Source organism: Colletes gigas, unplaced genomic scaffold (genome assembly GCF_013123115.1).
Source record: "Colletes gigas isolate AHSC1104 unplaced genomic scaffold, ASM1312311v1 Colletes_gigas_Sc00009, whole genome shotgun sequence".
Lineage (NCBI taxonomy): Eukaryota > Metazoa > Arthropoda > Insecta > Hymenoptera > Colletidae > Colletes > Colletes gigas.
In genome coordinates this window covers 2,350,684-2,373,723 of record NW_025106638.1, presented here as the reverse complement: position 1 = coordinate 2,373,723, position 23,040 = coordinate 2,350,684, and the positions used below count along the sequence as shown (strand labels likewise).

Sequence of the window (23,040 nt, the reverse complement as noted above, 5' to 3'; positions counted from 1 at the left end):
TCACCCTCAGATCTCGTAAGTATGGTGGTAATCCTATCATTCTAGTATCCTTATATCTAATATTGTACTTCAAATCCCATTTGTTTATTCGTTTTTGCATTTGGACCAGCAGACTATTTCCCAATATTCTAGCTTTCCTTTTCACATTTACTTTTCAATTCCTATTCGGGCGTTTCTTTATCTACTCCTAGATACTATTCATTTCATGCAACTGTCTTTTCAATCCAATATTTCTACCTCGTACAATAACGTACTTCTCCGAACCATATTGAATAATTTCATTCTTCGACCCTCTGTTTATTTAATAAGTTGAACGACAATTTTGAGAAATAATTCAGAAGTTAATTTGCAATATCAAAGTCGTATCTTTTCTATTCTTAAATTCTTTCGCTTTTCATTGTCCCAAGAGTTTCCTACGAGCCGCCATTGTATCAGAACACTCCGAACTATCTATCCGTACTTCGTAAGTTATCTTACATCCTGTTCTTTGTTCTCGCATTCAACGGACATTTAATCACGTTTACCTTAATCGTACAGTATTTTTATAATTGTTCCTCCGAGTGGGACTCTAGACACGTAATTTGTTGCAACTGAGGCGAGGGACGGAACGCGTTATTCCGGAAACTAACGCTTCTTGCAGGCGCGCCTTGATTTCCGTTCGTCTTGCGTCGAACGCTAATGTAGGTTGTACAGGTATTCATGCGTCGCAAGACAGAGTAACTCGAGCCATCGAGACCTGAAATACAGTTAAAAATGTCATGTATTTCGTCAGGAATGCGCCATCGAAAATTGTTTTACGTTCGGAAAACATTTACGGCGCTTCCATTAGCAACTATAATTTCGCATGTTACGATGGATTATGATTTGAGGTTATGGTAAACCTTACGTTTAGGGGAGGCAGCTGCGACGACCTTGATCTTGACATATGTTGCCAAGGTAACCCCCCTGAATGAAATCCCCCTTAGAAGGTTTTAGTCGTCGCTCATTTTTTTTTCTTAAAGTTATCGATACAAATGCATTATTAAGTATTATACTAGAATCTGTGTATACGTATACTCAATGTGCCTTGACGTTCACACAGTTTATGAAAGTCACGCTCTTGAGCATCCCCCAACAAGTTATAGCTACCTCTCGTTTTTTATTAAAACGTTATTAGTATATAAAAATTACATAAAATAAAACATCCTCCACGAATTGAACAGTATCATATTAAATTCGTTTTACTGACTAGGCCCCTCAGACTTCCCCTAAAAATTACACTAACTAATATCGACACCTATTTTTACACACAAAATATAGAAAGATTGTGGGATGTGAGGGATATGAGAGCAAATATTCCTCACTATGGCACTCGTGAATATCATTATACGAATTACCTGGCAGAATTTTTATTTAAAAGAATTTGTAATTTTGACAAACGCGTTGAGAGTTTCTTTGAAATAATGAGTTCTGTATATCCATTAGATCATTTAAATACTGATTAAATTTTCATTTTACTTTTACTTTTACATTTACTTATTTATTATATGATTTTTATATGCTGATAACTTTTTAATAAAAAACGAGTGACGGCTAAAACCTCTTGGATGTTGCTCAGGAGAGTGACCTTGACAACATATGTCAAGGTCAAGGTCATCGGAGCTGCCTCCCCTAAACGTAAGGTTTACCGAGGTTATTTATTGTTTGTTCAATCTAGAAATTGGCCGGATTGACAAGATATTTGCAAAATAAATACTTATACAAATTATTATATATATTGTATGTACAGAGCTTTTCATTTACGTAGAATATGAAATAAAAAGAAAATGGATGAAAATGCAAAGCCGAGGGAACCCCAAAGTTGCCCTGGCAACATGTTTCGCGCGAAAATCTGTGACTTCCGCAACCCCCGTAGCAGGATTTCCGCCCGAAGGGAGTATCGACGAGAATTAACAAAATGGAAATTTCAATACTAGCGCGTGAAAGCATTCTTTAAACCCCGGATGGTCAGGTCCTCGGCGGCCATGACACTTCATATCGAACCAGTCGTTATTCTACGATAACCAAAACACAGTAATCGAACTAGTCAACATAACAAAAAAGTATTACAAAACTTCGAATTTTTTAGATGTTCAGAAGATTGCAAATCGTTATCGACGCCAATGGAGGACCTACAAAATATTAAATTTACTTTTTTTAAAAAATTGTTGCAAATCGATATTCGTCGAGATTTACAAGATGGAAAAATAGGGATATATTCAGAGTGACTTATTATTCTTCGTTCGGTGATTTTCCCGCGTCCTTCGAACCGAATACTGGGCGATTTCGATGCGATAGAGTCGTCGGATACGTTATTCCGATAACATAAACTTTGGTCGATCGAACTGATATTGACGCGAACGGAACAGGTGGTAATCAGATGGGTCCAAGTTTAGAGAATACGCCACGTGCGGAAGAAGTTTCCAGACCAAGCTGGAAGTGACATCCTTCATCGCTCGAGAAACGTGTTGCTGAACATTATCGTGGAACAGTATGATTTGACAGTTTCATTGATCAGTAAACGGTCTCTTTCGCCCCAATTCGTCGCTCCAATTGATCAATTGGCATTAATAACGATTCGTCGGACTGTTTCACCTGGTTTGATAATTCGTAATACCTTTCGTGTCCCATCCGTGTCAAGAGTAAAACTTTCTCCTCTATAGGTCACTGATTCTCAACCCTTTTTCCCATCCCCTTTCTCAAACCAATGTTTTAGATTACAAAGCTTCCGAACCAGCGATCTTTTCTAAATGCCTCCAAAAATGTTCCAATTTCAAATGGGGTTGTAGACTGTGTAATATCAGAAGCTTAAAACTCTTTTGTACACCCGATATAAGTTTCATTCTAAATCGGAAGTTACTTGCGGCAAACGTAGGCTATATCGAATTCCGCTTTGTCTGCGGGTCAGGGAGGTCGAGAATAGCGACGGTGGACCAGAATTAATATTTAATAAACGATGAGGTGGAAAAGGCCAATACGGTGATATCTTTACGGTGATATGTATAGAATCAAATGATGAGTTTGGGCTTCGTTTATGGAATATAGGTTTGCTACCTCGGTGGATCAAATCAAGTGATGCGTGGGGTTAGACAATATAACGTGTATTTAAATTTATTACATACATGTACAACAAAAGCTTAGCAAATAAAATACCGCACTTTTTCCTTTTTTTACGTGTCCCTTTATCTTTCAGCATTCTCCCCCACTACCATTTCATACTCCACCACTGCGAAGGGCAATAAAAGGGAGAGAATTTCAACTCGGGAGTTCTTTGTTTATAATATCATGTGATTTAGAATATAGAATCTTTAAATAAGAACAATACTCAATGATCGAAACATTCTTTACAAAGGTTTATTGAATTTATCGTCCAAGGTTATATTACAGTTTAAATATGCTCTTTGATCATTGTAATAATTGGGATTTGTTTCGGTAAAATTGAGGCAGCCTCGAAAGATTAGTACAGACGAGTTTTCCCAATGGTATTTAGAAACATGAAAATTTAATTACCAGTTAGGGGGATTCCGATCGTGCTAGCGTTGTTGTTAGTGTTACGTCGCCTTTCGTTGCGTAGAATTCGATGCACTCCTGGTAAACAGCCAATCGCAGTTATGAAGCCGCTGCGAAATCTTGCATTCATCCAACAATAAATTACTGGATTGTAACAGGAATGCGACATAGCCAGCCAATGCAGAGACATCCACACGAAGGGAAGACCCGTCCAACTGCTCGACGCTTCGTTGTTGTCGATTATTAACTAAAACAGAAATCGTTTACGTTCGCTCGATCGACTGTAATTTACCAATCGTTTCTCTATTATTATTTATTTTAGAGAAAAATTAAATTACGCACAGCAAGAATTATATTTTTACCAAATTCGACTCACACTTCGGTTATTTTGGAATAACTTTAGTATTTACGAGGACGTCTGAAAATTTGAGAAATTACATATACAGGTTGGTCCACGCAATTGTTACAAGTCATAACTCCGTTATTAATGCATTTCCGAAAAAATGCCAAAGGAAAAAGATAAATGGTTCGAAGAGCACTACATCTGTAGGCCCTTAAATTTTTTTTAGATGCAGCAGTGCATGTGCAATTAACAATTGCATCATTTCTTTAAATTGAAATGCATATTTTTTTTCACACAGATCGATTCTTCTGTTCGTTCTACGTATAAAATGATTAGGGTACCATGGTAAAAAAATTATTAGATCTCGAGATATTAAAAAAATGTCTTTATCGAAGAAGATGCTCAAACACTTCATGACTATGTTATAAAGGTAAACACCCTTTCGATATTGTTATCATAACAGAAACTGATTTGTACAAGTAAGCATTTCATCATTCAGTTGCAATTCACGTATCGTAACTCGAGTACGAAAACTAAGAATTTGAAAAAATGTAACTGTATTTCACATAATACAAGAAAATGTATTTTACTAATAGTGAGAGACAAGCTATGTACGACACTTTTGCGTTGTGTGACAAAAATACGAATGCCGCCGCAAGACTGTACCAGGAAAAATATCCAAACCGTCGACAACCATCGCGACAATTGTTTTTCAAATTGAATAACAGTTTGCAACACTATGGTGCATTTACCAAACCCAAAAGAGAAGTTCCAAAACCGGTAGTAGGAAATGAAAACAACAGAGTGAACATACTCGCTTATTTACAGTGGAAACCACAAGCATCTGCACGAGAAATATCGAGAGAATGCAATGTAAGCCTCGGTAGTGTGAAACGAATTTTAAGATCAGAGAAACTTCATCAATAACTGCAGATAATTTAAACGCAGTTATGCAAACAATAAAACAACGTTATCAGATATGTTTAGAATGTAATGGAGAAGTGTTTGAGCATCTTCTTCGATAAAGGCATTTTTTTAAAAATATCTCGAGATCTAATAATTTTTTTGCCATGGTACCCTAATCATTTTTTACGTAGAACGAACAGAAGAATCGATCTGTGTAAAAAAAAATATGCATTTCAATTTAAAGAAATGATGCAATTGTTAATTGCACATGCACTGCTGCATCTAAAAAAAATTTAAAGGCCTACAGGTGTAGTGCTCTTCGAACCATTTATCTTTTTCCTTTGGCATTTTTTCGGAAATGCAATAATAACGGAGTTATGACTTGTAACAATTGCGTGGACCACCCTGTAGAAATAATAACCTATCACGTTTGCAACACCGCTGGGTCACCGTACACAGTTAATAATATCGTAAATATCTATTTCGGTTATAAAGTTAGATAGGTCGTAAATCGGCAAATGCCACGAGCCGTAAAATAAAATAGTCGTATATCGTTCAGGTCGTAAGTCGACGACTGCTTGTATGTATACACTGCGCGAGATGACAAATTCTTTCAATTTCTTGAAACATGTCTAACAGTACTGGGACTAATCTTCGAACGCAATATTCTGCGCACGGGAACACAGAATATTACTCCACCGGGTGGCTGTAAACCGAGAAGTCGATGATTCCACGGAATATACGATGTCTCACGCAGTTATCTCCCAAACGAATTTACTGATCTACTAAATTTTGGTATTTGAATTCCGTGTTCGAAACTGGTTCATTTCTGTCTGATAGTTTGAAAAGTTCTTCGAGGGTTTGTTGGGGGCTTTGTTAGGCTCGTATTCGACAAAAAACTCTATCGTCCGAATGGGATGGACAGACAGATTTTCAAATTGGAAAATATCCGATCCGCGCCCTGCGTCTGGTTTCGATTCTCTGGCGCTGGAAGTTCATTAAATAAGCCCTTGATTGCTATGCGTAGTTGTTTATTCGTCGTAACGAATTGCATTTGTTCACATTTTGTGGGACACTGACGAACCTTTGGCTAAAATAAACATTCCTATAAAGTGTAAATTTGATTCGCAGATTTTCAAAATTTATTTCCTCGATTACCGAAGGTGGCACCACGATATTGTGTTTCATATTCTCGGTTTCTTTTTGCACGAGGAATCACCTCGCTTTCCCCGTCGTACGGGAAAACGCTGTTTATATTTTCAAACCTTTGGAATCGACGGAGGTCGTCGGTTGTGTAAACAATTATTGTACCCCGCATTTGTTCCGAATACGACTGTGCTCGATTCGACGGGAGATATTGTGCACGCGTACCATTTTGTGTAAATAGCGTTTAGCGAGCACCTTACCAAGAAATGGGAGGCCGGACGTGTAAACATGAATCCCACCGTTCGTAATTTCCAACTCAGCGACTATGTTATCGCGTCCGCAGCGTGTGCAGTATGTTACTCGTTGTGTGTGTAAATACGTCAATAGTATTTTAAGGATTAACGGGGGTATTAAGAGATTATTACCAGTTACAGTATACCCTGTGTACGTAATCCCTCTACGAACCGAAACCAGCAGTCCATTTACGATGACCGAAAAGCCAATAGAACCGTTTTCACGATAACTAATATTGCACTTTTGGTTTGCTCTAACAAGATTTTGTCTTGGCAATATACAGGGTGTTCGACCACCCCTGGGAAAAATTTCAATGGGAGATTCTAGAGGCCAAGATAAGACGAAAATCAAGAATAGCAAATTATTGATGGAGGCTTCGTTAAAAAGTTATTAACAATTAAATTCAAAAATTTCAAATCGTTCTAGAAAAATTATTTTTGGTTGCGGAGATCAATTACAATCACTTTTGGTGAATACACATACCCCCGGAATCGTACCTGCTTTCGAGAAAAAAATTCGGTTAGGTGCTGAAATTTTTCGGCGAAGAAAAAATTTTTCATATCGTTCTAAAAAAATTATTTTCGGTTGCAAGGGTCGATTACGATCATTTTTGGTGAATACACATACCACATAAATCCTACACATTTTCGAGAAAAAAATTCGGGTAGGTGTCGAAATTTTTTGGCGAAGAAGAAATTTGTCAAATCGTTCTAAAAAAATTATTTTCGGTTGCAAGGATCGATTACGATCATTTTTGGTGAATACACATTCTCCATAAATCCTGCGCATTTTCGAGAAAAAAATTTTTTACCGAAAATCTAATTTCGGGGCAGAAATGTCACTCGATAATTTCTTGCGAATCTTTAAAATGTCATAACTTCTGAACGGATTGGACGATTTTAATGTTTCGAACGGCAAACAAGGCGTATTTTAGCGTGGAATGTGTAAATATTCCAAGAATATTCGAAGAGTTGTTCCTTGATCCCGTAAACTGAGAAAAACTCTGTAAAAATGGTCCAATTTTCAAACGACCATAACTCCTACAATAGTGAATATACTTCAATGAAACTTTTTGCTGAAGCAGAGCTCATGGGTACCTACAAAAAAGTACTAAACAACTTTTTCGCAACCCGACAAACAATTTTATTAAAAATTGAAAACAAGTGTCTAAGAAAAATCGCCAGGGTGATGTAATTTTTCAGCGAAAAAAAATTTCAAATCCTTCTGAAAAAATTATTTTTGACTGCAGGGGTCGATTACAATCATTTTGGCTCAATCGACATACGCTCGAAATCCCAACCATTTTCGAGAAAAAAAGAATGTCACTCGAAAATTTCTTGCAAATATTTCAAATGTCATAACTTCTGAACTGATTGGACGATTTTAATGTTTCGAACGGCAAATAACGCGTATTTTAGTGTAGAATGTGTAAATATTCCAAGAATATTCGAAGAGTCGTTCCTTGACCCGGTAAACTGAGAAAAACCCCGTAAAAATGGTCCAATTTTCAAACGACCGTAACTTCTAGAATAGTGAATATATTTCAATGAAATTTTTTTCTAAAGCAGAGCTCATGGATACATACAAAAAAGTATACAAACAAATTTATTAAAAATGAAAAGCGAATTTTTAAGAAAAATCAACAGGGTGCCTCGGCGAAAAAAAAAATTCGAATCGGTCTAAAAAAATTATTTCTAGGTTCTGGGGTCAAATACAACCATGTTTGGTGAATAGACGTACCCCCGAAATCCTGCGCATTTTCGAGAACAAAATTGAGTACGAGCGGAACTTTAAACGTTAATAACTTTTTAACAAAGCCTCCATCAACAAATTGCTATTCTTGATTTTCGTCGTATTTTGACCTCTAGAATCTCCCATTAAAATTTTTCGTAGGGGTGGCCGAACACCCTATATAGATATAATTATTCACGGAACTACGGGACAGTGTAGACAGGTTAATAACTAGCACTTATATGTTCTCATGTTCCAGAATTTATTAAGGTAAAGATCTATTCGCCGCAGGAATACACGTGTAACGACTATCATATTCTTCCTTAACGAACATGTACGATTATATTCGATTTTTCTCGATTGGTGTACCAACTACGCTAGATAAAAGATGGTTACACGTACGATCCTGCCGCGCGACTTAAAATACGTACATAGATATAAAAACATAACACAAGAGATAAAGGTTTTCCTAGGAAACCTAATAATTCACGGCTTATTGGATGCGTGTCACTCACCATTAGTATATTATACGGGAGCCAGCAGACGGTGAATACTATTACGACAGTCATCATCATCTTCACCATCTGAAACAAGCCAAGTACCATACATATTGTCATGTCTTAAAGACAGCTAGCAAAATAAGTACGTTTTTTCATGATACTCATTGATATTCGTGAGCTTTACTTCATAAATAGATTTAAATGAAATACACTCTCTTGTGGCACGACTGTGAAGAGTTGGTATAACTGTGCGTGAAGAGTTAGAGAAGAAACTGAGCGTTATACATTATAGCAATATCTTGAAATGATATACAATGAAATTCTTATGAAATAGCTTTATGATATGAAAAAAAGTTATTTAATAATAGAAAAAAGTTAATTTTTAAGTGGATATTAAAAATTGACTATATGTATAAGGACAAATAAAAAGAAACGTGCAGATAAAGGTGTCTTTATTCATTAGAACCCGAGACTTGTTAACCGCCACACTCTATTGTAGGAGTTATGGTCGTATGGTCTGTATCGTCTTTTCTACGTTTGCTAGCTTTATCAATTTCAGTAGTTCGATCGACCTCTGTTTTTTTTTTTTTTTTTTACCAGGTCGTACGGTCTCGTATATTTGCAAATCTCGAAGACACACAAACGTTTCCCCAAATTCAACATCAATTTCATTGAGCAGGGCAAACTTCTCCGAGTCTGTGGACCATTAGAGAGTAAAATTTAATAAGCAGAGGGTCAACCACAGATCCACGGTTAACAGGGCACCGTCGTATCGTCAGTCTTCAATTTCCACGAGACCATGCGACTTGGATTCGGGAACGGTGGGACAATGCTCTATTCACCGAGTAATCTAGATTTTCCCTGAGGGCATCCGACGGGACGGGAAAAGGTCTAGAGCAGTCCTAGAAAGCGATATCCTCCGCTATTTCGGATAAGACGATTTACCAAAGTGTAGGGAGAGATCGTAATGGTGTGGAGCCAGGCAATTACCGAGTTGGTTTTTGTCAAACGTGGAAACACCGATCTTCGCGTCAAAGGACTCTCATAGAGTTTCACTTTTTGCTATAATTGCAGAAAATTTCTTATTAACTCTCCCGTTGTATAATCTCTCTTAATAAAAATAATCCCTGGACGGTTCTTTAAGGAAATTTTATCGTTGCAGTCAGATAATACATGGACCTACTGTGGCGTCACTTTTCATACTTGCCACCAGAGGGGTCGCGTTCTCACAAACGCTCGACCGACCTCCAGTTCCTATACATACATATATACGCTCCTCGACCGACTACCTAATATCATGAAAACGAGGTTTTTGAAAGTTTTCCCTCGAGCCCGAAATCAAGAAACACCGCAACCCTACACTAACATAAATATACCCAGACACTAACACTCATTCTAAATGCAGGTTATAGGGCCCCAGCCCCAGGTACTGCAACCAATCAGGAAAAATAACAAAAAAAAAAGCTACCTAATATCTAAACGAGGTTTTTGAAACTTTTCCCTCGAGCACTAACCCAAGGAAAACCACAATAACACATCCTCATAATTAGACTGCGGATCTTCATGCAAATTCATATTTTTGTTAATAAAATTATTGAAATTGGAGCTTTGTAGAGGGTTGTCTCAACCCCTAGATATAATAATTTGTACCTTACTTTAAGTATTTCTTATATTCTTGCGTGTTAAGTGCATTCTGTACTTTTTTGAGAATTAAAATTTTCCCATAAATGCATAAACATCCGCAGTCTACTCATAATAAACATATTACAGATGCTAACAGACATTTTTTTAAAAAAAAAAATACCTAATATCGTATCGTCTAAGATCGTCTAAGGGTCTTCTTAGGATCGCCTTGTTGGATTCCAACACTTTATTTAATAAAAGAAAACTCGTACAACTATCACGTTGAATATTAACTCAAGACTAGAGACTCTTTCTGTCCGTTTTTCGGTATTGCAGGCGTTTATATGTTATTGGTAGAGATGGGTAGAGGTAGGGACGAATGGTCAAGGGATAGTGTGACTCAGTAAGGGTACGAGGTTCAGGATGAGTAAGGATTAGAAATCTGGACTAGGATGTTTTGGATGAGTAATGTTTGCGAGGTGACGTGTGTTTGTCTGGTCGTGTTGGTCATCCAACAGCCTTATTAATTAATAAGTTCACTAGCAGGTGAAAAAGCGCTCCCCCTTTCCTTTTCTGTGATTTCTTACTATCTTTTTCGTTACCTCCGCCAGCAAAGCAGCGCCACAGTACGAATAACCCAAAAATAATGTATGGTTTCGAAAGTAAAGTTGTTGTACCAGTAGGTTAATCTAGGATAACGCCGTTCCTCGCGCGGTGCATTTTATTAGGTTGTATAACAATAATGCTTTATTATGAAAAATTATATATCATCGATACCATTCAACTTGTTTAAAGAGCACAGCCAAGAAACTAAGGAAAACTCTGACAGCGATAAATCTTTGGAAATTTAATTTTTGTTCTCTCTTCTCATATAATTTATGATTCCGAATTCGTCTTAATTACTAGGGGGGAGGAAAAAACAAGCGAGAAAAGGTAGCTAGTTGGATAATTAATTACCGTCTTACGTAAGATTTATCGAATGCTTTTATCTCGTTCGAGCATATTATAATAGTTCACTGCAGGCCTCTTACGAGAGTCGCGATTTTGTGAATACGGCGTTTTAAAAGCAATCAATATTGCCGTTCTGCTGTCGTTGCGCTTTCGATTAATTTAAAATACTACTTCCACGCCTCCAACAATTTTTAATAACTTGCGTTATTTACGATGCCCGCGATTACATTGATTGACATAATTAAATTAATTTCTGTAGTATCGAACGTTCTTGCGAAAACGTTTTTTTTTTATTAAACGTTAAATTCGATACCTGACTCGCCATAAAACATCTGGGACTGGCTTTCGATGTTATTGCAGGTAGTAAAGTCATAGAACGCCGGGATTTGGAGGTTCATGCAGATATGAATGAGTTTAATAATTAAATAGCCATCGTAATGGCACTTGATTATAGGCAGAACTTGATTGTTCGAAAGGTCTGTCTCTACATCCGCCGGCTTTATGAATTTACTGTTACGCTGCAACACAGAATAAATTGTAATTGTTTTCTCGTCGTAACAATATTTATGCATACGGGAATAAATTGGAAAAGTTCACGGCAAAGTGTGAGAAAAAACCGGCTAAATTCGGGAACGTACGTCGGAACCAAAACGCAAATTTCGACCAGGCTGATCATATATATTGTTACCGTTAATATTCTGCGGTTCGTTTGGAGCTAGCTTATTTTCCTGTGCGGTCGGCTAACACATTTACGCGGCGAATATGCGCATTGCATACTGTTGCAATCAACAACGCCGCTAGAAACAGTAAAGTAGCCATGATGGATTACCGTGCGTGACTTGGCTGCTATTTTCAAGACGATTAGCCAACGGGATCGGTAGTTTTCATTTGTTTCAGAGTTTTGTAACAATTTTTTAAATACCGAATACTTCATTAACACTTCCTACCACGACCGTTTTTTAAATTTCGTTTAGAATTTCCTATATACAACGTAATTGCATCGTCTTTAACCCTTTGCACTCCGAATTATATTTCAATTTTGTTACCAGACCAACCAACGCTTTTAAGTGTTATTTGAAGTCTACGTTAACTAAAAAATAGGACAATTTAAACAAATATAGGAACAAACAAATTCAATTAAATATCTGGGCTTGAAAAAATGTCGAGTCACACTCGACATAGTAGTGCAAAGGGTTAAGCTTCATGACTTTTCCTAAAATGTATGTATAATACTTTTTTCAATATTCACTTCTTTTTTTATTGTTTATTTTCTTACAAATTTGTAGTCTGTCTTACCTACCACGACCGGTCAAATGACCGTTTTTAAAATTTCGTTTAGAATTTCCTATAACAACGTAATTGCATCGTCTTTAAAATTCACGAGTTTTCCTAAAATATATGTATAATACTTTTTTCAATATCCACTTCTTTTTTTATTGTTTATTTTCTGAGAAAAATTTGTAGTCTGTCTTACCTACCACGTCAATTTACCGGTTGAACGATTTATATCTTTTTGTAACAGTATTATCTGGAAGACTCAATTCTGAAACTATAAAGTCGGTAGAAACGCAAGACGATGCAGTTGTGGCATGATTTCAGCTGAAAAGTGCCTTACAGAGACTGCTTTAGGCACTTCCAAGTGTTTATAATTCTCACTAGCTTTATCTTATATATTATAACTGTAAAATAAATAAAATCATAACCAAAGGGGCTACCCAGACTTCTCACGAATTCAAATCAGTGAAGTCTTGTGAGAGCATCAAAAAGTGGAAGTTGCCTGGAGTTGCTTTTATTCTATCATTATTCTACTCTTATTTTATCTGAATAAAAGAAACTATATTTTTATACTATAAAATTGGCTATTATCTTCATTCTCTATTAAAAAATATAAGTTGAGCTGAAAACCGGTCATTTGACCAGTCGCGTTAGGAATAGAGTTAAACGTTAATGTCGCATATTGGGCGAGAATGAAGTATAAAACCGAAATGTAAAGTACACGATCGAAAGACGAAGCTGCGATGTTTTCTCCAAGGGAATTCATAAGTCAAATTTGTCTGTCGAAGACCAGGCTCGAGGCCATTGATGTTCGTATTAGTTATTGAACGATCCTGGTGTATCGCAATCGCATTCATTGAGCTTCAAAGAGCTTTTCACAGACGACCGTGAGGGGCATAGCTTCAATCGTATATTCATTACGTAGGATTTTGTTTGAAAGACGGTTTTCTTTGTTCATTATAACTTTGGAGAACGTAATTCTAATATACAGAAGTGACTTAAGGAGGCATTGCTGTCTGGACTGTCATTTTTTTTTTAATTAATCGTGGCTCGATTTTAAATTCTGCAACTTGATAATCGAGAATAATTGTTTTCTGAACTCGCGTAAAAATTCTGTACAATATTCTTCCGCATCTGATCGTTTTTAACCGATATATTTCGTCCACGCGCGCAATTGTAAATTGTTTCGAAGTATTTGTAGCTGCAAGGAAACGATAAAAAGTGGAAAATGGACTGGTGTAAGTTACGCGATCTGGTAAGACAAGCGGAAACTTTTATTCTTCGTTATAAAATGAAATAGCGTCGGAGGGATTTAGAAAAATCGATCGAACGGTAATGCCTCTGCTGATATTTTCGAAAGGAGTTCTTTAACAGAGTGGTTTTTAATGCCTTACCTTCCGCTTTGATCGCGCCATTCTCTGGTCTCTGACGTTTTCGGCTTCACCGGGTGGCCTCTTACACCACACCATGACAGCGATGCTGGTATACGTGAACACGAGAATCATTATTGGTATCACGTACTGGAGAACCAATAACGCGATGGAGTAGTAATATCTGTAACACAGACGTGGACAACTTATAATCTCGTACTAAAGCAATCTATCAACGTGGATTCAATTCGCTGAAACGTTACCAACGATTTCGACGTAAACGTATTTTAAGAGAGACCCAAACAACCGCGTTTGTGCCGAGTCGAATTAATTTGGTCGTCCGTTTCGAACTCGATACAGGATGTAATTTGGGCAGCTGATTCTCTGTTCTGATTTAGTTTCTCGTCAACGATCAATCTGTTTGGATTTGTAACCGATATAACTAGTATTTTTATTCTTTTTTCTGCAGGGTGTTCAGCCACCTCTGGGTAAAATTTTAATAGTAGATTCTAGGGACCAAAATAAGACGAAAATGAAGAATACCAATTTGTTGGTGGAAGCTTCGTTAAAAAGTTATTAACAATTAAATTCAAAAATTTCAAATCATTCTGGAAAAATTATTTTCGGTTGTGGGGGTCAATTACAGTCATTTTTGGTGAATACACATACCTTCAAAATCCTATCCACTTTCGAGAAAAACATTCGAGAAAGTGTGAAATTTTTCGGCGAAAAAAAATTTTTCACATCGTTCTAGAAAAATTATTTTCGGTTGCGAGGGTCAATTACAATCATTTTTGGTCATTATAATTACCCCCAATATCCTACGCATTTTCGAGAAAAAAATTCATTACCAAAAATATCATGTCTGACCGTACCATTGACATGATTCACTGAAATTTCATGCGAATCTTTAAAACATCATAACTTCTGAACGGAATGGACGATTTTAATGTTTCAAAAAGCAAACAACGCGTATTTTAGTGGAGAATATGTAGAGATTATGAAAATGTTGGAAAAGTTGCTCCTTGATCCCGTAAAGTGAGAAAAACCCCATATAACTGGTCCAATTTTCAAACAGCCATAACTCCTATAATAGTGAATATATTTCAATGAAACTTTTTTCGGAAGTAGAGCTCATGGGTACCTACAAAAAAGCACTAAACAACTTTTTTGTCGGGCGATAAACAAGATTATTAAAAATCAAAAATGAATTATTAAGAAAAATCGACTGTGCCTAAATTTTTTGTCGAAAAAAAAAATTTCAAATCGTTCTGGAAAAATTATTTTCGTTTGCGGGGGTCAATCATAATCATTTTTGGTGAATAGACATACCCCCGAAATACTACCCACTTTCTAGAAAAAAATTCGAGAAGGTGTGAAATTTTTCGACGAAAAAAAAAAATTTCAAATTGTTTTGGAAAAATTATTTTCGGTTGCGGGGTTCAATTACAATCATTTTTGGTGAATAGACATACCCCCGAAATCCTACGCAGTTTCGAAAAAAAAATTCATTACCAAAAATTTCATGTCTGACCATGTCATTGATATGTTTCACTGAAATTTCATACGTATGTTTAAAACATCATAGCTTCTGAACGGATTGGAGAATTTTAATGATACAAAATTTAAACAATGCGTATTAATGGAGCTCTAGAACCCCAGATACATTGAATGTAAGATCTACTCGTATACCTCACCTGTGGTGAAAACTACTATCGCGTTAATAACTTTTTAACGAAGCCTCAATGAACAAATTCTTATTCTTGATTATCCTCTTATTTTGGCCTCTAGAATCTCCCATTAAAATTTTTCCCAGGATTGGCTGAACACCCTTGTAGTCTCGACGTGTAAAATAATATAAACGTTCTAATATCGAGTCAAACGATTAAGAATCTCTGTTAAGGAGCACTCTGGGCGGTGCAAACTCTATCTAAACCTACAAGAAAATAATTGTAAGTGCAATTGTGCAGTGAATAATCGTAGCAAGAATTTTTTAGGAATATTGCGGTCGATTGGACTCGGTTAAAAAAAAAAACGTTCTAGGTGGAGGTGTACTTACTTATTCTCCAACGACGGCCAAACCTCCTGGCACATGTACTTTTTACAGACTTCGTACTTTGGCGAAGGCTGAGAGAGCTGTGAAACCACAGCGATCGGGACCGATATTGTCATTGCGAGTACCCAAACAGCTAGAATCAGAAACTGTGCCTGCCGTTTGCTCAACTTCGGCCTAAGGGGCCACATAATGGCTATGTAACGATCTATACTAATTGCCACGAGGGTGTACGCACTTACCAGGACCGATACAGCCTGAAAATAAATATTGTTTTCAGACCAATTTTAATCAACAGATATAAAACAGGTTTTAAAATTTCTTGTTCGTAAAATCTGACGTGCAATCCACGCTTACTATTCTTTCTTTATTTTTCCAGAGTCCCGTTCCGCGCAGAGGATCTCGTGTCATTAGTAAGTATTAGGTCGTCGAGAAAGTTTCTGCGGTTTCGTTACTTTTTACGCGAGAACGTGTCTTGAACGTTCAAAAAATAATATCGCGAGGTCTGGGTGCTTGAAAACGCATCGATATGGAATTTTTTCGTAATTTTCGACAATTTGTGGACGGAAACGATATTTTTCCTCGCGGATTTTGCCATTTATTAAACATTCTAACGACCGAACGATTTCCTGTCGTCGCGCCAGCGATTGACAAATGGCGCGCGTCACCGATCCGCCATTTTATTTTTCCGCAGTTATTAGCGTAGACCTTTCAGTGAAGCTAAATAAATTGCCTGTCAGGATACAAGGCATCCCCGTGTCTCCGACGTAATCACGTTTGTTAACGACTTTCATCGTAACTGAAATTGGATTTACGTGTTTCGTGCAGCTGCTAATTAGTTTACGGTAATTCGATAAAATGCCAACCTACGAATCACCCCCCTTTTCGACTTATACTAGAGATCTATCTCTTGGTGCTCTTAGCCAGTGTTACGAGAGATATCGTATTATTCGCGTTAACTTGCATGGGGACCTCGGAGAACCGTGTTATTTACAATTCGACGAAACCATTATGAATGATTTGATTCACTGGTTTTCTCTGGGTCAGGTTCGTGCAGAAGTGACACAACTGAGAAAAATTAACTTTCTCGTTAGTAAGGCTTTCTAGCAAGCCCTGTCTCAGACTCTGGAATGTTAGATGGTTGGTCGAGGAGCGTATACATATACAGGGTGGTCGGCCACACCTGGGAAAAATTTTAATGGGAGATTCCAAAGGCGTAAATAACACGAAAATCATGAATATAAATTTCTTAATTGAGGTTTCGTCAAAAAGTTATTAAAAAATTTCAAATCATTCTGGAAAAATTATTTTCGGTTGCGGAGGTTAATTACGATCATCTTTGGTGAATAGACATACCCTCGAAATTCTACGCACTTTCGAGAAAAAAATTCGTTACCGAAAATCTAATTTCGGGCCAGAAATGTCACTCGAAAATTTCATGCGTATCTTTAAAACACCATAACTCCTGAACCGATTGGACGATTTTAATGTTTAAAAAGGCAAACAACGCGTATTTTGATGGACAATATGTAGAAATTCCAAAAATATTCGGAAAGTTGTTCTTTAACCCCGTAAAGTTATAAGAACCCCATAATAATGGTCCAATTTTCAAACAGCAATAACTCCTACAATAGTGAATGTATTTCAATGAAATTTTTTTCTGAAGCAGAGCTCATGGATACATACAAAAAAGTACTAAACAACTTTTTGTTTTGGGTATGTGCTGAAATTGGCAAAAAAAAATTTTTCAAATCGTTCTAAAAAATTAATTTCGATTGCAAGAGTCGATTACAATCATTTTTTATCATCACACATACCCTCGAAATCCTACGTATTTTCGAGAAAAAAATTCGTTACCGAAAATCTAATTTCGGGCCAGAAATCTCACTCCAAAATTTCATGCGTATCTTTAAAACACCATAACTCCTGAACCGATTGGACGATTTTAATGTTTAAAAAGGCAAACAACGCGTATTTTGATGAAGTATATGTAGAAATTCCAAAAATATTCGGAAAGTTGTTCTTCAACCCCGTAAAGTTATAAGAACCCCATAATAATGGTCCAATTTTCAAACAGCAATAACTCCTACAATAGTGAATGTATTTCAATGAAATTTTTTTCTGAAGTAGAGCTCATGAGTACATACAAAAAAGTATTAGGAAACTTTTCTGTAGGGCATCAAACAAAGTTACTAAAAATAAAAAAAAATCGTTAGGGGGATAGGTGCCTAAATTCGACGAAAAAAAAAATTTGAAATCGTTCTGAAAAAATTATTTTTGGTTGCGGGGGTCAATTACAATCATTTTTGGTGAATATACATACCCTCGAAATTCTACGCACTTTCGAGAAAGAAATTTGTGTAGGTGGACAAATTCGACAAAATTAAAAAATTTCAAATCGTTCTGAAAAAATTATTTTTGGTTGCGGGGATCAATCATAATAATTTTTGATGAATATACATATCTCCGAAATCCTATGTATTTTCGAGAAAAAAATTCTTTACCGAAAATATACTGTGTGGCCAGAAATGTTGCCCCCAATTTTCCTCTTTATTTGTTAACTTTTAATTTGATCAATATCAAGAAGTATGGAAAATAGAAAATAATCGTATTGTAGTAAGCTATTGTTTCATAAAAACAATTTGAACATTTTTTATATTTTTCGAGCGGATTTGAGCTTCGTTGTTGGTTTGTAAAACGGAATTGAGATTTTTCGAAAATGTAGTTTCGCTACTATTTCGAGCTCCGTAGGGAAATATATGAATGTAGATTAAAAACTAAAATACAGCTTGCACGTATGTAAGTGTGTAGTAGGTAACTGTAGGTGTATTCGGAATTTTTAATCAGATTATTTGATATTTTCACATTGTTTGTTAGAGATTCTTCTGTACACGTTATAGCTTTCAAAACCAACTCTGTTTGTTCGTAAAAATATTTTTACTATAAAAACTCTGTTGGTTGTTCCAGATTCCAGCGTCCAAATTTAACTTTGAAAAACAAAAAAAAATCTCGACGAGAATGAAGGTAGCAATGGAAACAAACCAATTTAAAATATTAAATAATGGAGATTCGAGGACCGTGCGGTGAATCTTAAAAGTTCTCGAAAGGTAATCGCGCTGATGGGGAAAGATAGATGGAAAAGAAAACATTCTGAAAGCGTTCGAAGAATTTTACGAAAATTCAGAAACATTGGACGTTGTAAAAGATCGAACTTGCGGGAAGCACGCTGGAAAAGGGATTTAGAATTCTGGGAAATAGTTTTATTCGCCGATAAAGGTAAATTCGATATTTCCGGGTTCCCAGAAATGTTCCGTGTGGAGAGATGAAACTAAAAAAAAATGTGAAATATGAGGATCGATCGGCGGTGGTTTAGGGATTAATGGTAGCAGCTGGTGTAGGGAATTTAGCTTTTATTAGCACTATCATGGATCGCTGGGTATTGTTATATACACACGTACATAAGTGTGTGCGTACCGAACAAAATTTTAGTTTTTTTTTTTTGATATATATATATATATAGTTTTATTTCATGTCGAGTTACAGATCAATAATCCATAACTTTGCAAAAAGCTGACCAGAATTATTTCCACGCGGCCAAACGCAATTAGAAGTAACAGAAAATGCAGAAATAATAATTTAATGGAATCGTTTATTTTGTTATAGTAGTTTCTCTTGAAAGACCGAGTGAAAGAAAGTACAAAGTAGCTGAAAGATGTAAACAATAGTTGTAAAGTTTGCTCGATTCAAGGTAAAATATTGTTCCGTAGCGAAACGGTCTTCTCGAACGCAACGAGCAACTTTGAGCGATCGTTCTCGCCAAATTCACGTGCAACAATAGCGTCTACTTAGTTCCTGCAATTAAACGGAGCGTATATGATCGGTACGTTTCGATGTGCCGCTTTAAATGGGAAATTTAGATTAGAAACTCGCGGGAATTGTTTCGCGAATTTCTAACTGCGAATATGGATTCCAGGTAGCGATTAACCCAATTATAACTTCGAAAATCGTGCATGTACGTATTCGGCGTATATTGTAAATGGGGACACCGTGTAGAAGTTTGGATTTCGAGGTAGTGATAATTTCCTCGAGGCAGAGGAGATGTAAAGAAGTTGTATCGGAGCGTCGAAACTTTCACTCTGTTTTCATTTAATCAATCGTTTTTCTTTCTCGAAGTTGGCAACTTCTGAAGAACAATATTTAAAAAAAAAGAAGTAAACCACTTCTGATACAGATATTTACGTTCTTCGATGCCAAAATGTAAATTTCTTTTGTAAACTCATTGTATAATATAAAAATATTAGTATCCATTTTATGTTTCCGATGTATTGTTCTTAAAATTGGTTGACCATCTATGATTCTATTTATGGCTACGTTTATCATTTACATGGAACTATTAGTCTGTCAAACTCTATTAAATTCGGTAATGACTATATGGGAAACATCCCTTCTAGGAATGCGTTTGTTGTCGCTTTTTTTCTGGGGAGGATCGATGCTCTAGAATCGAACTCCACCCTAATTTGGTAGTACTCACGTGGAAATTCTCCGGTAGACCCAGTCGAATCACACATCGAAGTACTCGAAATCGGAGAAAAAACTCAGATTTTATCGAAAGAAGTTCGAACAATTCTTCTAAATCAAAATTCAATAACTTTTTCAGTTCGGAACAGTTTTGTGTAAAATATACTTGGTCGTGTTTGAACTCGATTTTATCGGGTAGGTCTCGTTAATTTGTAATCCTGTCACAAACATGTAACGGGAAGTGTGAAATGATTCATTGGTGGATGAAATGCAGATTCGCGCACCCGTAGGATCGCTATTAGCGATCAGCCAGCTTTAAGGGGCCATTCTACCTTGTAGGCTCGAAAAATACATGTTTTGTGATTTTTTTTGCTATTAAAGAGCGATTAATTTCGTGTTTTGTAGATACATTTATTATATATTTAGCTATATTTACGAATTTTTGCAACGCATAATATCTATTGATTACGCTAATATATATTGATTATTCCTAATTTTTAGGAACAGCGCCCGACTGCGTATGTGATATCTTGCGAACAAGTTATCCGAAATCCAAAAACCAACGATATTCTTAATATAGATGAGTATGGTTATAGCATGAACTAGAATCTTTTTAAAAGAACAAAAAATGGCAAAATGGCAGCTATTTTACGAAAAAATACTGAATATTTTCATATATTCGGCTGCCTTTTTGTTAATAAAAGAAAAAGTATTGCAGATATCGCAATTATCCTAGTTCACGCTATAGGGAGACTAGTTCTAAAGATACTGTATAAATTTCCTGTTGATATCTTGAATAGTTTTTCTGTTATCACATACGCGGTGCCGAAAAATGTAGTTTCGAGAAAAACAGCTTTAAAGTTTCACTTCCAGTTGTTATATTTAAGCAGGCTATAACTTTGTTAGTTTTCCGAATTTCAATTTAATATTTGGTAGATATATTTTCGAGACTACATACTAAAAGACAATGCAACAAATATTCGATTTTTTTAATTCCACAAAGTAGAAAGGCAACTTAAAGTTTTACGTCCAGTTATACTATATCCCTGCGCGTGGTACATTACAGCAGGCTATAACTTCGTTAGTTTTCAGAATTTCAATTTAATATTTGGTAGATATATTTTCGAGACTACATACTAAAAGACACTGCAAAAAAAATTCGGTTTTTAAAATCCCACAAGGTAGAAAGGCTCCTTAATCATGTAGCCTCCAAGACGTGGAGTGGTCCGTCAGCACTCATCTCTGGCCACCATATCGGTGGCTGGAGGGGTGACGGGCCGTCCAGGGGGGCTGCAGGTGCTCGATGCAAGGTGCCCCAGGTCCGTGGGCGTTAGGTAATCTGGCGTCCGTGGCGGAGAAATCAAGGGGGGGAAGGACACGCTCGTCGTTCCCCCCAAAATGAGCCACGACAGGCATGGTACAGCGGGGGACTCTGTGATGCCTCACTAGAGTTCCCGGTCCCCCGCCACAACGCCGGAGGATGGTCACTACCCCTATTTAGGGACCACAGTGTGTCCACAAGGATTTCTCCACGTATTAAAAAAAAAAAAGCTTCGATCATGTAACGAATGGGGAAACCTGTGCCCCTTTAATTATATATCTTTGCAAGTTTAATGGAATTTATTTTAATTAATTAAGTACAAAGCATCGAGTTATTTTCGAAGCACGATGTTAAAAAATTAAACGCTGTGTGGTCCATCACCTCCCGTACTTGCCACCAGAGGGACCGTACCTCCCGCAAGCGCTCGACCGATCTTCCGTTTGTATATGTATGTATACGCTCCTCTCCTTTTCTCTTCCACAGGACCTCACAACACTTTCGTTCAATTTTTATTTGTAAAAGAAAAACAAAACCTGATCAAAAAGTGACACAGTGTCTCTTGTAAACAGCGCATAGAATCGAAATTTAGGAGGCTTATTCGAGACTTTTGAAACAATTTCTCTTCGTAGAGCCCAGGAATTAATTCGAGCCAAATCCAACGTAAACAAAGATGGCCATCACGAGTGGTCGATCATAAAAGGCTCACTGCTCCAAAACTCCATTTATCGACGAATATATGAATTGATTGAACGTACCTGTAAATAATTAACAGTGGGACAGAGTTCCTGTCCAAACGGCCAGTACTGGAGTATCAAAATGCTGATAAAACTGGGCGGCACGCAGAATAGAGCCATTAACATGTCCCCGAATGCGAGATTGACGATAAAGAAGTTCGTAACGGTTTTCATTCGTGGGCTGCTGTACACGACGTAACAAACCAGGCCATTTCCGATCAGAGCGATGACGAAGACGGTGCTGTAGAAAAAGTAAATGATGCCTTGGAACCAGTTCGAAGAGAAGACACCGTACGATCCGGAGAAATGCTCGCAATTGAACCCAGCCTCCAGAATTGTCGAGTTTCGTGCATCGAAGTCCTTCAGAATGTCCAGGGAAAAATTCTCTCGATTGCTGGTCTCATTCATTGCGACCCGCCTTTCCAGAACATTTTTATCTGAAAGCAGACCTCTCCAAACGTTAGATAACTTCTATAGATTTAAACTGTAATACAATCTTTTTTTAGATTAGGACGGTTACATTACTACTCCGCTTTGAAATGTTTGTAACAGTTTATTTTGTTTAATGGTTAGGAGATTTTGTTCGTGGAATATGAAATTTTTCGAACTACACAGATCACGTTCTACGATAGTAATATTTATTATACAACGCATGAAACCCAAGTTGTGTGCTTGTGCAGCGAAAGTCATCCTTAATTGGTTAAAAATTACTTAACGACCGACTCGAAGGGAAGTTCCTCGTCGGTA

At 36.8% G+C, this 23,040-nt stretch overlaps 1 protein-coding gene across 1 annotated transcript; it reads right to left on the bottom strand.

Moving 5' to 3' along the window:
* Nucleotides 1–542: 542 nt before the first annotated feature.
* Nucleotides 543–22,701, bottom strand: LOC122397401 (RYamide receptor-like). The gene is made up of 6 exons (XM_043396549.1): nucleotides 22,315–22,701; nucleotides 15,727–15,977; nucleotides 13,692–13,851; nucleotides 8,464–8,532; nucleotides 3,529–3,775; nucleotides 543–736 (listed from the first exon to the last, which is right to left on the bottom strand). The coding sequence occupies exons 1-6, from the start codon at nucleotides 22,699–22,701 to the stop codon at nucleotides 543–545; spliced, it is 1,308 nt and encodes a 435-aa protein (XP_043252484.1).
* Nucleotides 22,702–23,040: the final 339 nt, after the last annotated feature.